This window comes from Mastomys coucha, chromosome X (assembly GCF_008632895.1).
Source record: "Mastomys coucha isolate ucsf_1 chromosome X, UCSF_Mcou_1, whole genome shotgun sequence".
Taxonomy (NCBI): Eukaryota; Metazoa; Chordata; class Mammalia; order Rodentia; family Muridae; genus Mastomys; species Mastomys coucha.
Genome location: NC_045030.1, coordinates 10,549,836 through 10,567,015, shown reverse-complemented (window position 1 = coordinate 10,567,015; position 17,180 = coordinate 10,549,836). Strand labels below are relative to the sequence as shown.

General features: G+C 40.7%; 1 protein-coding gene across 2 annotated transcripts in view; it reads left to right on the top strand.

The window, feature by feature from the left end:
* Ndp (norrin cystine knot growth factor NDP) overlaps positions 1 to 17,180 on the top strand; it is a 27,358-nt gene that overhangs the window by 4,420 nt on the left and 5,758 nt on the right. For both annotated transcript variants that reach the window (XM_031373278.1, XM_031373275.1), the window contains exon 2: positions 10,572 to 10,945. In XM_031373278.1, coding sequence (XP_031229138.1) covers positions 10,778 to 10,945 — 168 coding nt within the window. In that variant the 5' untranslated portion in view covers positions 10,572 to 10,777. The remainder of the gene's footprint in view (positions 1 to 10,571; positions 10,946 to 17,180) is intronic.

The window sequence follows — 17,180 nt, the reverse complement described above, 5'->3', positions numbered from 1 at the left end:
CTTCCTTCCTCCCTCCCCCTCCCTTTCCCCCTTCTGTCCCACCACCTCTTCTTTCTTCCTCTTTTATTCCTTTCCTTTCACTTTACCTCAGAAGAGCAGTTTAGTTCTTGAGTTTTAAGCATAAGGTACTGGACTTTTCAATTAGAGATTACCATTTAAATCCTTTCTTGTACAGCATCCCCAAAGATGCTACAAAAGTACCTGGGAGCAAGAGGTATTAAAGAGAAATCCACATGGCAATGTCCTGTTCTTTTTCACTTCCTGGGAACTTTGGTCATCTTTTCCAAATTAACTAAATTAATGTAAAACATTAAAAAGGCAAAAAATAACAGTTGAATTAAATTGAGCCCTTTCTAGTTAGTTTGAATGGAGAGAGCAAGAGGAGAGAGAGAGAGAGAGAGAGAGAGAGAGAGAGAGAAAGAGGACCATCTATGCTTCACTGCCAGTTCTTGGGTTTAATATGAATTATTCCAAACAAGTCCCTAGGCTAGAAGATCTATTTAAAGAAGCCTGGCAGCATGAAGAGAGAGGGTAAAAATACAACCACTCTTTTGTCCATCAAAGGTTTTCTTTGGGAGGATATTAAGAGCATTTCTGTTTTCCTGTCTGCCCCTGCCAGTGGCAGCATTCCAGCTGGTGGTACCCACTCCTCACCCATCAGGTCAACAACCATGAACTCCTCTGATTCCAGGAGAAAAGCAAAAGCTGAGGAATTCTTTAGAAACTTTCATGTGTGGGCAGCATGCAGGGGAGGCTGGGCCTGGAATGAGTGCATGTAGGCTAGGCTATACAGGTTGACTGGTGAAATTCACCCCCCCACACATATTTTCAGTTGTTGCAGAAGATTGTGCCATTGTGCCTGTGGCATTGTCTGCCCTCCTATTTGCAAAGCTTCCTTCTCGTGTCTCTGACACTACTTTGCTTTGACTGATTACTTCATCAGAGTATCTATGAGCCTGGTGCTTAGGTATATATTACTAAGTGTCCCACTCTCTGGACCATTTTTAGCGGTTAGAATCTAGCAGCTTAGAAGAAGTTTACAGTGTGAAACAATAACTTTTCTGTTAGAAAGAGTGCTGACTCAGAAGATTCAAAGAATGGGTTAGTTCAGTTGGCAAGACACCCTGAGTGCTTATAATCAGGATTTCTTCCAATTGAGGTCCATTTCATCCGTGTGTCAAAATCTAGATGCAAATGCTGACTGGTAGCATGGTATAAGATTTTCTTTTTTTCACAAAAGCTAAGACTTATTCAGTCAATTTGCTCTCTTCCAAGGCCTGGCTCGATTCCAACTTTTTCCTTTTAAACCATGGTCCAACCGATTGCAGTATCCTTTAAAAATGAGAGGGCAACAGGTTAAGACATTCAGTGGACCAACTGTCAGAAAATGCAAAGGAGTGATCTTTCTTTACCACAGTAGGTCCAAACCTAGAGTCTCTTTCCATCCTTTCATCCATAGGGAATAAAGAGAAGAGACAAGTAATAGAAGAAGCAACAAAAGAAAAGAAGAGATTATTTTTGATGTTAAACTTGGCCACTGCCCTTTCAGTTTTTTCAAATAGCTCTGTTTCATAAAGGGAAAGTTTCATTTCCCCCACTCTCCTCCAAAGATGGGTTTGAAATAGCCTTCCTTATGTGAAAAGTGGTCAAACCCCCAGGTAAAAAACATCCCCAAACTCAACTTTAGGCAAAAATGTACTTTCCTAACATGGACATGATGAACCAAAGAAAGCAATTCCTTAAACAATTTCCAATTTATCCTTAAAACTCAGGGGCATACTTTGGGACTTGATACATTTCTGTGATCCCTTACCCCTCCTAAATTCTGAAAACAGGTTCCTTTTCAAAATTTAAGTGTTTCTTTTAAGATTCGGGGTCCAAAGTCAGGAGAACCTGCAGTGCTAAATCAAAACAAAAGACAAAGAGAAAGCCCACAGCCCAACAACTGCAGGGTGATTGGCAGCACAGGAGCCACGTTTTCACCTGCTACTTGTGCTTGGCTTACCCCTTTTCATGCAGGCCAGCATCCCAAAGTCTTCTCATCTGAATTCTGTATTCAATCCCATCATGGGGCAGAAAAGGCAAATTGCATGAGCAATGGAAAGATTGAACTGCCCTCATTGTTTAGGGCCCATTCCTTAGTGAGGACCCTCCAGCTGTTATGTGAGATCACACCCCTCCATTCCAGAATGTGGTTTCCGGGTAAGGAGATTGCAATGCAGCTTTAGAAACACTTCACTAGACACTTTGAAGAAAAGCCAAAACACTCATTTGGCTTCAGGGCAAAAGGGAACTGGGACTGAGCTAGGACTGGTCCTTTTTGTAAGACTATGCCACAGCCAGCAGTCAGGGGCAGAGCAAGAATTGCATTATGTCAGCATGTGGGTCCCCAGAATACCCTTTCTTTCTACAGGAAGGGTGCATCTCTAGCAAGACTTTGTCCTCTTGGTTGGGTTTCTCAAAACTCTGGATCTCAACACGGTGAGGAGTATTGTACCTAGTCACTAGTATTTGACTCAGATCTCATTTCCTTAGGATGAAGTGAATAATATAAAGGGAATCCTCCCTTCTTAAAATTGTGCTATTTAGGAGGGAAAAGTTGTGGTAGATTTGAGTTATCCAGAATCACTTCTCCTTTTCTTCTGTTACTGCTGAGGCATCTACTCTGGCTTTGTGTGTGTTTGTGTGTGTGTGTGTTGCTAATTAATTATTTTATTTATTTACATCCCAAATCTCTATATCCCCTCCCTTTTATCTCTAAGGGGTGCCCCCAGGGGGGATCCCCCTCCCTGGTATATTAAGTCTCTACAGCACATCCTCTCCCACTGGGTCACACAAGGCAGTCAGTCAGTCCTCTGCTACAGGAGGCCTCAGATCAGCTGGTGTATGCTCTTTGGTTGGTGGCTTAGTCTCTGGGAGTTCCCAGGGGTTCAGGTTAGTTGACTCTGTTGGTCTCCCTATGGGGCTGCCATCCCCTTCAGCTCTTTCAATCTTTCCCTTAACTCTTCCAGAGGGGTCCCTGGTCTCAGTCCAATGGTTGGCAATGAGTATCTGCATCTGTCTCAGTCAACTGCTGGTAAAGCATATCCATGTTAGGCTGCTGTCTGCAAGCACAAAGTAGCATCAGAAATATGAGTGTGTGTATGTTCTTATTCTTGTTTCATTTAGTTAGTTTGTTTGTGTTGTTTCTTTTTTAGACACAAGCTCTTATAGCCCAGGCTGGTCTTGAACTCACTATGTAGCTGAGGACAATTTTGAACTTCTCATCCTCCTGCCCCTGATTCTTGGAGTGCTGGGGTCTGGGACATGCACCAGTTTATATTGTGCCCAGGGTTTTATATACACTACCAGTTGAGCTACATACCCAGAGCAACCCCACTCTGCTTATTTTTTATTCCCTGTAGATAAAAGGATAGGCCAGAACTCAGAGTTCAAAGCTACTGGTGATTTCTGTCACCTTAGAAAGGCTACCACTGAGCATTTTCTGACAGTTAATTACCACATCAGTCATAGCTCATAGTTTAGTGGTTAGATTTGCAGACTAATCTAAACCCCCCAGAGAAAAAAAAGATTTAACAGAAAGATGCTTCTGAATACTCTGTTAATCAGATCTGGTAATTTCTAATTTGTGGGGAATTTATATTCCAAAAGTCAATTATTTACATCAACTTTTAAGAACTCAGAATTAGTAGCATTCCTGTGGAAACTATAGAAGGTCACAGATGTCTAGTAGAGGATCCCATTGTCACAGTCAATGCTCATTTCTTTTAGACAAGTTCAGCCCAGGGTTTGGCCCAAGAACCCTCAGGACAGAGGTTCTACAGAGACCTTATCAAATAGAGGGACTTATTTTTCATTTCCTGAGACTGCATTAATTCCTATCTTCAAGAAGACTTTTCAGATCCAACCTTCTATCCTCTCTTCTGTGCTAGATCCCTTCACATGGCCCATTAGGCTCTTAGTAACTGGATGCACCTCAATGTGGGACTATGTACCATTCCTAAGAAAGGAACTGGCAGGTAGAATTTAGCCTATATCATTACCATCCTCAAATTGAAGATGTTTCTCTGATTGTCCTCTTCTTCTATGGGTGCATTGGATAAGACTGGAACAAAATAGCACAAACTGTAAGAGAAAGTTAAGGAAAATAGAAATTGGTTATTTATACTCACTAAATGATTCTTGTTATTGAGAAGACATGAGCTTGGCATAGTGGCACACCCCAATAATCTTAACATTCTGGGGGCAGGGTGAAGAGACTCACTCAAGAATTCAATGTCACCTTATTCTACATAGTGAATTTCAGGCTATCTAGGACTACATAGCAAGACCATGTCTAAAAATAAGCAAAGAAAAAACAAAGAAAGAAAGATATTAATAATATATGAACTACATTTAGTAAATCACAAACACCAAATCAATTGGCTATTGGAGGCTATTTTTATTTCAGGCCACCCAAATGGCCTTATGGAAGAGAGCATTCTAATAGCTTGGCCTCCTGTTGGCTCAGGCACTTCATTAAAATGTTCTTGGAATCTTGAGTGATCGTTAACTCCTTGAAGAAGAAAAGAAGTCTTGCTGTAAGATTTCTTGGGGGAGTATGTAGTCCCAGAACAGTGCTATATAGCCTGCGAAGCTTGGGAAGAATCAGTCACGATTAGATATGGACAAAGCTGTGAAGTATTGCAACCAATTAACTTGTTTTATAGATAAGAAAACTAAGTCCCAGAGAAAACAAATGACTTGATAAAAGCTCTCAGAGCCAATCAAGGGAAGGAATGATGCAGCTTGAAGATCATCAGGTCAGCCTCCCTTCTACTGGATCAAGCAACAGTAGAATGTTCTGTAGGTTTCAGAATGCAATGAAATAGTTAGTCATTGTTTTTGGATACGTGAGTGTATGATTCAGAGATACAGAACTCTAATAATGTAGGCTAACAAAAGTGTGGGGAGGAGATGTGATGGTGTAGGTAAGTAGGAGACCAGATGGAACAGCAAGAGCTTTCTTTCCTCACAAATGGCTCAAGGTCAGGAGTTTTAGTTACAGTCAAGCTCAAGGTCAAGTCCTCCCACTGCACTTTCTCCCCAGAGACTTGAATAGTTTCACAACTATTCAAGTCTAAGACAGACAGATGGACACACACACACACACACACACACACACACACACACACACACACACACACTGGTATGGCCCATTTCACAGTTGGCTCATTGCTGCTCTGCACCAAGTTATTTCTACTGTCAGGCATTTGTTTGAGTTTGTGATATATTGCTTCTTTTCCCCAGCTCTATTCTTCCTTCTCCTCTTTTGCTTTCCTTTCCCCCCTCTTCCATAATTTCCTCCCCTTACATACTTACCTACTGTGGTGAAGCTCTGCCACAGATGTCATACAGTGTCCTATCACAGATAAGGGGACTATTATTTAAAGGCAAAGCTATTTTCCTCAGTCACCTAAGGTAGCACTGTGGAGGTGGCCATTGCCATCCACTATAAAGCAGGCACCCTGAGATGAAAAGAGCAAGAGTTATATTCTTCTCTACTGACCTTATGACTGTATCCTTAGAGATCCAGGTGGGGTTTGAATCTTTTCCACTAAGTACTACTGTTTCAGGGTCAGTCATCCCAGGCTTGACTTCTTGACTGCTAATCACATGTGGCTAGATAGAAATAATCTTAAACCATTCACTGGGTGCATGGGGTGCTTTATACAATCCAATATACTATTTACAGTTTATAAATTAAATGTCTTGGGAAGAAGCATCTGACTCATTCTCCAAGGCATCTCGTTGACTAGATCCCATTGGAATTCTTTGGGTTTCTGGGAAGGGGCTACTTAGCACTTTGCACTCTCTGAATAAAACCCAGAATTTCTTATTTTTCCAATCCTTGCATGAAGCAATATTTAGTAGCAAGCTTTCTTCCAGTCTTACAGTTTTAATTCTCTTCCCCCTTTTATATAATTTATTTGCTTCCATGTACTGCAATAAATTACAACATATATCTGTGAGTAGTGGTGCACATCTTTAATCCCAGCACCCAGGAGGCAGAGGCAGATGGATCTCTGTGAGTTCAAGTCCAGCCTGGTATATAGAGAGTTCCAGGACAGCCAGAAGCAGTTGGGTATCTGTGAGCTCAAGGCCAACCTAGTCTACAGAGAGAGTTCCAGGAGATCCAGTGCTACATAGAGAGACCCAGTCCCAGAAAACAAAACAAAACTACAATAAATAATAAATATATGTCTTATACACTGAATCCAGTCCAAAGTTATTATATTTTACCTCCTTCACTATATCTGCTCTGAGATGATTCTGTGCTTGCTGGGTATAGTTTAGTTGATAAATGAGGAGTTTCAATGGGACCACAAAATTAAAAACGAAAACAGGCACAGACTCATTACTTATAAAGGTGGTGACCAAAAAGAGATGGGACCTACTTTTTTCTCTGACCTTTAGTTTTTTAATTTGTTTTTTGTTGCTGGGCATTTAATGCTGAGCCTTGGCATGCCAGCTACCAGCCCCTTATGTTACCCCAATCCTTATGTTTTATCTGAGGAAAAGTAGGCACATGGGAGGTGCTCAATACATAAATATATGTGTTGAATAAATGTTTGCTGAAAGAAACAGGGAAAGAACACCTGCCTATTTCAGGACTGAAAACAGCCCAGGAGAGGACAGATATGGAAATACTGCCCTCCTTTGCCTCACAAGCAGGGCAAAACCAAGGTTGTTCTTGGCACATGACACTCCTCTTAGCCTGTTGATGGAATCACTTGTGCAAAGCTAGTGCTTTACTCTCTGCCAGGCAGAAGGTCAGGCCTAGAGTGAGCTAATCTGTGGGCACAGCACCATCTCTCACCCAGGAGGCTGCGATATTATTTCAATGAGGATGACAGGTGGGGAAATCTGGGCACCAGTTGTTCTTTTCCACTGGTATCCTTTGGAGGGTAACTCCAAACTGGGGCATGCTAGCCTACGTGCTTCTCCTGCAGCAAAGGGCTCTGCACTGGAGTCATGAGAACTTGGGCTCTGTCCCGTGGCCAAATTCAGGTCTCAGAGACCATACCAAAGCACAAAGCACAAAAGGGACACAGGACTACTGAGTTCTCTTGTTCAACTCATCATGGGCTGCCTGGCTGAGGACCTAAATCCTGATCATCAGCATTTGAGTTTGTTACACATGGCTTAAGAAATAGAACAAACGAATTAATTTAGTTTTAAGAAAATGCTAGGAGCTCCCATAAACCTGATATATGCTAGCCTGGCAGAAAACAAGGAATCCTGTGGTGGTGTGAATTTTCTTAATTCCTTAATTTCCCCTTATACATCCCTGCTTACAGTTCAGATACTGGTCTGTGTGTACTACAGTTTAACTCAGTGGTCCTCCTTTCTTAATCTTTATTTTTACAAACTCATCTTCAGCACAGCAGTGCTGGTTCATTCAATTTGTATAGTTAAAGCAAAACCAAAATGCAACATTAATCTCAGCTGTTGCTAAGTATTGTGGTACAGGCCTGTAATTCCAGCATGCCTCAGGGTCTCAAGTTGTCTTCTTAGTGAGTCTGTCTCAAAAACAAACAAACAGACAATTGCTTGGCTGGAGAGGTGGCTCAGTGATTGAGAGCACTTGTTGGTCTTGCAGAGGACCTAGACTCATTTCATTTCCAGAACCCACATCGTGGTTCACAATCATAAACAACTTCATTTCTAAGGCATTCTGATCTTCTCTAGCACCAAGCATACACTTTGTATAAAAATAAATAAATCTAAACAACAACAAAAACTAATAATAATAAAAAACAAATCTTGGCGTTACATTGTAAAGAGCTCACCTTTGTGTTTTGAAAGTTTGCTGAGTTCTGAGTTTATCATTGCTTGCATTGTTATTTCAGTGTTAATAGAAAAAAATGAAGAAAACTGTCATAATTCATATGAATGCAATGGAAGCAAAAATCCTAACAGTAGTAATAAAGCCATATGTACTTTGCCATTTTTCTGTCACTTTAAATTTTTTTTTTCTATTTTCTCTTTTATGTGTATGGATACTTGGTCTAATTGTATGTCTGGGTACCACTATGTGCCTGGTGCCCAAGAAGGCTAGAAGAGAGTGTCAGACCTACTGAAACTGGAGTTAAATAAGGTCATGTGCCTCCTTGTAGGTGCTGGGAATAGAACCTGGGTCCTCTGAAAGGGCAGTGTTCCTTACCAACTGAGCCACCTCCCCAGTCCCCTTTTGCCTTTTATAACTAGTTTTGAGTGAAGTTTTTCATGTCAAAACCACAAAGCAGTTCACAGGGCTCAGGATATAAGGTTCAGTCAGTAAAATAGCTGCTGCTCAAACATGAGGACCCCTGTAAGTTTAGACCCACAACAGCTCATGTCTATAACCCCAGCGCAGGAGGTCTCCTGGTGTTCTATGGTAAGATGTGAAGTAAACAAAAGCTCACATCTCCAGCTCTGAAAACATTTCTAATTGATAACCTCTCTCAAATGAAAAATTAGTTTTCTGCAACAGAGTCTCACTCGGTATACACACCACACTTAACACAGGGCCCATTCCCAGCAATAGATGGCCAACTCAAAGCGAATTGAATGGTATTTTTTGGAGTTTGTTTTGTCTCACAATGCTTTATCTGAGCATATTTTTTAGTCATTATGGTTTCCAGGTTTGTGGTTTTATGGGATCTCTGTGTTTGCAAATGTGTGTGTGTTTCTGCATCTATATGTGTTTCCTGTGCTTTATCTTTTGCTCTTTCCCCCATTTGTTTGTTTTGGCCTATTCTTGTTTGTTTGTTTTTATTTTGTCATTATTATTTTTTAGATACTCGTTTGCTTTCTAATGAGAGAAAGTAAAAAAAAAGTGTTTTGGGTGGGTGAAGAGGTGGGCAGGATCTTGGAGGAATTGGGGGAGGGAAGATTGTATAAGTATATATTTTATGGAAAAATCAACTTTCAGTAAGAAAAAATGTTCTTCTGCAGCTTTTGCTCATTGAGATACTTGGGCATACGCTTGATCCGTTTTAAGGGGAGGCCACTATGAGCATGTACATAAAGGAAAGTGGTGCAAGGCTGAGAAAGGGCTCTTCTAGTCTTATAAATTACCCTCTGGATATCGAGATGGAGATGGTAGTAACCAAATCCATTGCTGTTCAGTGCTGGGATTTGGGAGCAGGAGGGGACAGCATATGTTATTGGGGAGGAATTCCTCTATCCTATAGGTGAGGAAATGGACTGGAAGAATTTAAGTGATCTGTACAAGATGCCACAGCTGATTAATGGTTGTGACTTAGACCATGTGGGTCCTCTCTTTATTGATCCTGCCCTTCCTGAAATGAATAGGACTTCTCAGAGACACAGACTCTCAGCCTTTGATATTGCCAGAGATGCTCCATTCTGAGTTGATTTTATTGTCACACCCACTTCCACTCAGAATGTCCTACCTTATACTTGCAAGCTGGCTTATTGCAGCTAAGTTAGTCTGAAGCCAGACACTATTACAGCAAAATGAATTGGCTTATACCACCTTGAACTTCTTATCTTGATCACAGCAATACTTTACCCTGTTTATTCAGACTGTTCATGAGTAAGAATTTAAAGAAATACTTGTATTATAAACAAAACAATCAAATTTTGATCTGAATTTCTTTGAAATGTTTTCTTTAATTACTCTATTCTGTTGGTTTGGGGTTGTTTGAAAATATTTTTTTAATATTATGTGTCTTCTGGCATAATGAAAAGTATCAGTGAGGTAATTTTAGTAGATTCCTAAACTCAGGTCCTTTGACCAGGAGGTATGGTTAAAAGAACAAAGCAAATTTTAGAAAAATGAGTCCAGCACAATCTCTTTAATGATGTCTCTTCTCCAGTGACCACATTTTCAAATTACACTGTGGGCTTCAGCTACAAAGATTTTGTAGAATTGTGTGACTCTTGGGAAATACACATGCACTGCCTTAGCAACGCTGGAGGCCAGTGATCATAATTCGAGTTCAAGATGCAGTTAGTCACTGATGCTGGATGGCAAGGGCTTAAAACAAAAACAGGATGAGTCCTAGAGCACAGAAGTGGAAAATGAGGTGGGTGGGTATAAAATGGAAAATGCGTTCCCTCAGGCCATGGACTGTGTTCATTAGCACTGACCTGCCTCCTCTGTTGCTCTGGAAGCTAATGCTGATAAAGTCTTTGAGAGAATCTGAATAAATCCTCCTACCCCACAATCCAAGGACAAAGATGAGACCACCCAATTTAGTTATCCTCTGGCCAGAACCACATATTTAATCTTCTCCGTGGACTCAAACTATTCTTGCTCCTAGGCGCAGGGACTCAAGTAATTAAAGTCAACATATGTTTCCACTCAACCATCATGTCCATTTCCAAATGGTCATAAATATGTAGCATAAACACTAAGGTCAGGGAACATGAAATGGATGAGAGCATAAGCTAATAAGGCTCTAGAAACCAATATTCGTCACCCCAAATGACATTGAAATGTTTGACTTCGTATCTCTTGTATTGCATCCATATTTCTGGTTAAATATTTCTGGGTAAAATAATTTCTGCTTTTGTTCCAGCTGTGCAGCACACACTGCTGTGATCAGTTGCAAGTGAAAGGAGCAAGAAAAACTCCTGCATACAAAGAACAATGACAACCAGAAAGCGGCAGCCCCATCCTGCTCTGGCCTTGAAAAGGACTGGATCCTAGGAGGTGGCCGCATTTCCAATCTGTTGTCCTCTGTCTCCCTCTGCTGTTCTTCTGGAGAAGTTCCCCCTTACAACAATGAGAAATCATGTACTAGCTGCATCCATTTCTATGCTCTCCCTGCTGGCCATAATGGGAGATACAGACAGCAAAACAGACAGTTCGTTCCTGATGGACTCTCAACGTTGCATGAGACACCATTATGTCGATTCTATCAGTCACCCACTGTACAAATGTAGCTCAAAGGTAAGCTCAAGGTCACTGCAAAGCCTTTGGAGGATAGCCCTCTCCCTCATTAATAGAAGATCAGCCCTAGTTCCTTGTCAGGGGATGGAGAGCTATAATCAGAGCCCAAACTGGAGCTCCATGACTTGCCTGTAGAACTTTACAAGGGAATTTTTCTTTAGAATTTTCCCACTATGCTTTCCATTTCTGTTTCTGTAATAGAACATGTGTGAGCTTATTCTGTTGTGGGTGTGTCTTGTGCCCCTGGTTGGGAAATTTATGAGCAATAATATTCCTTTTAAATAAAGAAAAATAGGGGCTGGGAATAGGAAAGTGGGGAAAACAAAAACCTTAGTTTAGATCCCTGACACTTATGTAAAAGATCCTGGTATGGTGGTACACTTCTCTAATCCCAAGGCCGAGGAAGCAGAGACAAGAGTATACATGGGGACATGCTCATGCTAGTCAGTCTAGCACAGATAGTGAGCTCCTCCAAGTTCAGTAAGAGACTGTCTTAAAAAATAAGGGAGCAATCGAGAACCAAATCCTCAACCAACTTTTGACCTCCACAATCTGTGCACCCATGTCTACATGTATTACACATGCGTGCGCGCACACACACATACACATGCACACACCACATATACAAAAAGAAGGCAGAAACATGGAGCCTTTAAAGTGTCATAATTCCTTCTACTTTGATCAATAACAAAAAAGGGGAAGCTGTGGAATATGATTGGACAGTGGAGGCTCTTGGAGGCTCCTCAAACAGTTTTCTGAACTACCCTAGAACCAGCTGGGTGGTCTAAACCTTCCTCCATGTGTCACATTGATGTTAAAATGACTCCACAACTAAAGATGGCAATTTGATCGCTTCTCATTTTATCTTGTTTAGCAGATCGTTCTTACTGGCACTGGGTGGAATGTTTCTTGCTCAGGTCATCTGTGACTTAGTTCTGCAAAGAGGTGTGCAAAGTAATAACATGCTAACGGACCACCAAGAGTGGCTGCCACATAGACCACCCAGAAGGGAGGCACAATGGAGGATGGAATGGATCCCAAATGAGAGTTCTCATGACCATCATTGTCCCAGTCATATGCCCTAAATTTCTCCACACTTAGTAAATAAGACTTTGTTTAGTTCAACCTCAAACAATTTTCACTTTAGTCCTGAGACTAAAACAACAAAAACCATTTAAACATTCTCATATGTCAAACATTTTTAAAATTAGCAATATAGTTAAGAATTTTACAAAATTCTATCAACCACTAGAATTAAGGTCATAGGAATCAATCTCTCCACTCTCCACTTCAAAACATGTCTGCTTTTACATTTTCCAGAACTTCTGTGGTTGTAGCCCAAGGAAGATCTTTAGTTTTAGGGCTTCAGTTTTTCAGTTAAATCAATTTCACCACTGTTCTAATAAGACCTAGGACTGTGGGAAAAGGAATAGAGGGTTGTTTTTTATTTTTTTCAAGAAAATGTCCTGAATCTTACTTATAGTTGAAGGACAAAAACCAAAGAGGAATCATTGGACAAGGATAAATTTTGCTGAAATTCCTTCTTGGAGATGGAGAAATTGAGCTAGTGTAGCCAGCAAGGGGTAGGGGTGGGGCAGCCTTGCTTAGGTTCATTTTAGCACCACAGAAGCACAAAAAGCAATAACAACTGCAACAACAACAACAAAGATAAGAGAAGCATCTTTACAACTGTGATTGTTTAGATGTTGCTCCAGAAGCGGATGCCACAGAGGTGATATCTAGTGTTTGTTAATTCACGGATGATTTCTTCCTTTGTTGAGCTGTGCTCCATAATCATGTTTCTTTAGAGAAAGAGACAGACAGACAGACAGACAGACAGACAGACAGATATGGACACAGAAACAGACAGAGACAGACAGAGATGGGGGAATTCAAATTTAAAGAAAGCGCCATTGTGATGAAAGGCAAGGTTATAGAAAATAGTAGCATCTATAAAAAGTTGAAAGTGGCCAAGGGTGAAATTCAGTGGAGAGCATTTGCATAGCTAGCATGTGTGAGGTTCTAGGTTCCAAACCTAGAACCCAATAAAAAAATTTAAAAAAATGGAAAGATAGAACAAAATGATAGAAGACCATCCTAGCATGTTAACCTCAATGGGGAAAGGTCAAGAAAGAAATGTCCTTAACTAAAAGTCACAGAGTTTGAGCATGACTTTTAGAAATGAATTGCAGTCAATTGTTATTCACCTTTGCTTCTTCCAGAGTGCTACAGTAAATAATAGGGTAAAGACTGTGATGATAGAAGAAATGTTTGTAATTTCATGGGGACAATCTGTTTTCAAACATCCCAAATGACCCCAAATATAGCAATGGTTTTATGTAAATGCTGCTTGTAATTATTAACATTCCTTCCTTGGCCACAAAAAATGGCATAGCTTCAGCAACAGACCCTATCTGGATTAAATTTTTGTATGTATTCAGGAAGAAAATGATTTTCATTTGGAAATATTCTATAATTTTTAACTTTTCCAGATTCAGAATGATAGTCCCTGATGAACCTGTTTTCCTTCAGAGATTGGGAAAGAAACCATTTAGCCTATATCCAGAAGGAAGAGGTCAGGGCAGATTTTATAGCTTTACAAATATTTTTCCTCGATATCATAAGCAAGGACACTACTTTCTGGACACATGACTGCTCCTTTCCCTACTAGTTAATGTTCCTGACATAGATTTATCAAGTGGGTCTGGCCTCTTGGCTACATGAAAGGCACATGTGGCCCAGGGAATGAAGCAACACCTAATCTGTGTCAGTCACTTTACAACTATTGCAATCATTACCAACCACCTGCCATGTAGGTGTTATCATTCCCATGCTACAATGAAGGGAACTCATAATCCACAAGAAAAGACTAGATTTCCCGATGCTCTGGGAAGGGCAATGTCATGTTTGGAGGGTTTATTTTTCCACTGCCTGATTCTTCATATTGATTGAAGGAATGTAAAAAGAATACAGGAGCTATTATATAGAATCCAGACCTAGCTATGTATGGTAATAATTCACATTCTATAAATTTTTTCTAGAAAAAGTAGAAATAATGGATAAAGATTTTCTGGACACTTTTAGTGGGAGTCTCTGTCTCTCATGGCCCTGAACTTGCATTTGGCCAGTTTTAGGTTTTGTCATCCTCCTCCTAGCAATTCAGGAAAGAACTAATAGTCAGGCAAGAAAGACTGACCCATCAAGAAAGACAGGATGGCCACTGTTTAGATGATACCTGGGGGCTTTGTTAATGATGATATCTCATGATGTTAAGTCCAAGAGAAGATAGGAGGGGTCAGCTCACTCCCTCTCTTCCAAAGAAACTATATTTCCCTACAATTCTGAGTAAAGGTTATGAACCTTCTGAAGATCTGCAATTAGAGGAAATTGTCTGTCTGGGAAAAGTTGAAGGAACTAAAGCATCCCAGGCTTGGAGGTAGCTGAGATCCTGTCTCCAATTCTCACTTCACAGCTTTCCAAATGGGTGATTTCCTGAAAGCCAAGTCGTGGTTTGGTGTTTCAATTTCCTCCCCTGCAAAAGATGCAGTTTGCCTAAGGTCACGGGCATGTACGGCCATAGCAGTGATATTTGTAAAGCAGCTAGCACAGTGTCTGTCATATACTAGACATGTAATAAATGCTATTGTGACCCTGATGATGAAGTTGTAAGCTAGACAGGTGTTTCAACCCACTTTTCTATTTCAGTCACTATTAAGACTTCAATAACTGTTGGGATCCCTGCAGCCTTAAAGGATTAGAAAAGTGAGCCTCCATATGGCTCTGTTGTATGTGGGAGGGGTGGGGGCGAGCAGAAGAGCAAAGTATAAGTAAGCCACTGTGCAGGGTGCTAAGAGGGAGGGTCAAACAGGAAGAGATTCTACTGGCTACTCCTGTCACCAGGTGAGTAGAGGGGTGTGTAGGGGTGCGTTCTGACCTCTGTTAGACATGGTTTTCAGGAACCTGGCTTGGCAAACTAGCTTCATGGGTGTTTGAAGCCCAAGTCAGTGAAAATAAGAGATGGTGGTGGTTGCAGGCAAGGGGGTGGAGCCAGGTTCTAAGGAGCAGCAAGAGGTTGGAGTGAGGCACATTGTTATGAGTGAGATGAGACATCAGCTGGTGAGGAAAGAAAGAGATGAGTTGAAGCAATAAAGGCCATGAAAATTCTCAGCAAAAGCTGCAGAATTGGGAAGGCGTTATTAGGATGCCTAAGCTATCTACTGTTGTTGTCCCAAATGCTCATAGGAAAAATGATGAGCATTAGGGATATAGAATTTATAGCAAAATTGATAACTTGAGAGATGTGACTTGATTTTTTAAAATAAAAACAAATTTATACTGAATGCCTACTACATGCAGACCTCATAGAAGTTGCTAGAGACAAAAATAAAGTGAGAGGAAGACAGACAGTGAAAAGTTTGTCCTTCATAATGCTTACAGGCTAACAGGATATAGGAAAAAGAAATGTTCTGTATGCAAATGCTTCTTCACATGTTTCTTTTATGGCATATGTGACAGTGGCAGACAGGTGTTGGAGGGAGTTGGGTTGCCATCTAAATCTTCAAGTCTCACCACATCCATGCAACTTTGTTACCTGGTTGTCATTTTTTGTTGGCCTCAGCCTGGCACAGACTCTTTGAATACTGACCTGGCTTCCTAGAGATAAGCTGAACAGCCATGTCTTGATGCTGTTGGTGAGAGAGAGGTGTGGTGGGAGTGGCATAGATGAATTTATTCTTCATATATTATATACTGAGTTGTTAAGCTTGACAGAAGTACAGGGTGGATGAGAATAGCTATAAGATTAGAAGAACATGGCACCTGAGGCAGCCATGGTATATGCAGACTGGCTGATACTGGTTCATTCTTCTTGTGCAGAAAACAACTATTTGCGAAGCAGGGGCCAGGCCCACTGATGTAGATCTAGGTAGATGATTGCTTTAATCCTCGAGATCTTGGCCATATGGATTGGCCATGGGGCTTCAGATCCTGAAAATGTCTAGTGAAATGCCAACTAAGTTAACTTGTCTTCAAGTTGTCCTGTATTGAAGACTTGGCCATTTATGGAAAGCTAATATCTTCATCTGTCATGGCTATGTCTCACTGTGTCTTAGTGGGATGTGATATTCTACACTCTCTTTGACTCCTCTTAAAAGTTTTCCTTATCCATGGGGCTCTCTAAAGACTTCAGTTTGGAAAATGGCTGTTATAATTGCTTCAATCTCCAGTAGATAATCTGGATTAGGGGGCAGCAAATTTTGCACTGTGCCAATGTGGGAAGCAGCCCTTCCCATGAACTGGCAGATATGGGAAGAAGGACCTGGGGAAGATCTTGAACTCTTTTGTCAGTTAAATGGGGCTGGATACCAGAGACAGGCCTTTGTGTTACTGATCTATGGCATAATCCCCTCAAACCTGTTCAGGATGATTATCTTGCTCATCAGTTTGAAGAACAGACAGGATAGCATCAAAAGCTTTAATAGAACCAGAATAGCTTACAGCAGCCATTTTCTCTCTGCCTTTGTGACCTTGCAAAGAAAGTAATGTTAGACCAGTCTAACTTATTTCTCCCTTAGTCCTTCTAGTTTTTTCTGCTATTATCTCACATTTCCTTCATGGTTGTGAATTGATTGTTGAATTTTCCCCAAGTATTTTTTTCAGTTAATGATGTCAGTAATCTATAATTATCAGCAGTTATCTTTTCCCAATTTTGGAAAACTGTGCTAGCCATTATCCTTTTATTACTGGATGTTTAATTTTGCCCCATAGAATGATACCAGAGATCATCTCTAGTGAATCTGTAGTATTAACTGCCAATTACTGAAATATTAAAAATTTGTATAGCATCAGGAATCAAGTTGCCACACTCCATCTCAGTCATGCTTTCCACTCCTAGGATTCTAGGATCTTTGGATGATATGAGCTGCCATTTATCTTTGATGGGCAAACTTCTGTGTTAACACACATTCAAAACATCTTTTCTTTGGGTTTAGCTCAAATGTTTTTGGAAAAACAGACCAAACAATTCCATGTGCCTAGTATTATAATTCAAACTAACCATGGCCAGAAGAACTCTTGCATAGTCTTATCATTTTATCTCCTAAAACAACAACTTGATGGTTTTGACCTAGGCATGCCAAGAGATATATTCAGCATCTTTCCTTCTTTAACTATGATCTCAAATGTGGCATGCTCTTCCTTATTCTCAGTGTGCTCAGGAATAGGTCCCATACCTAAA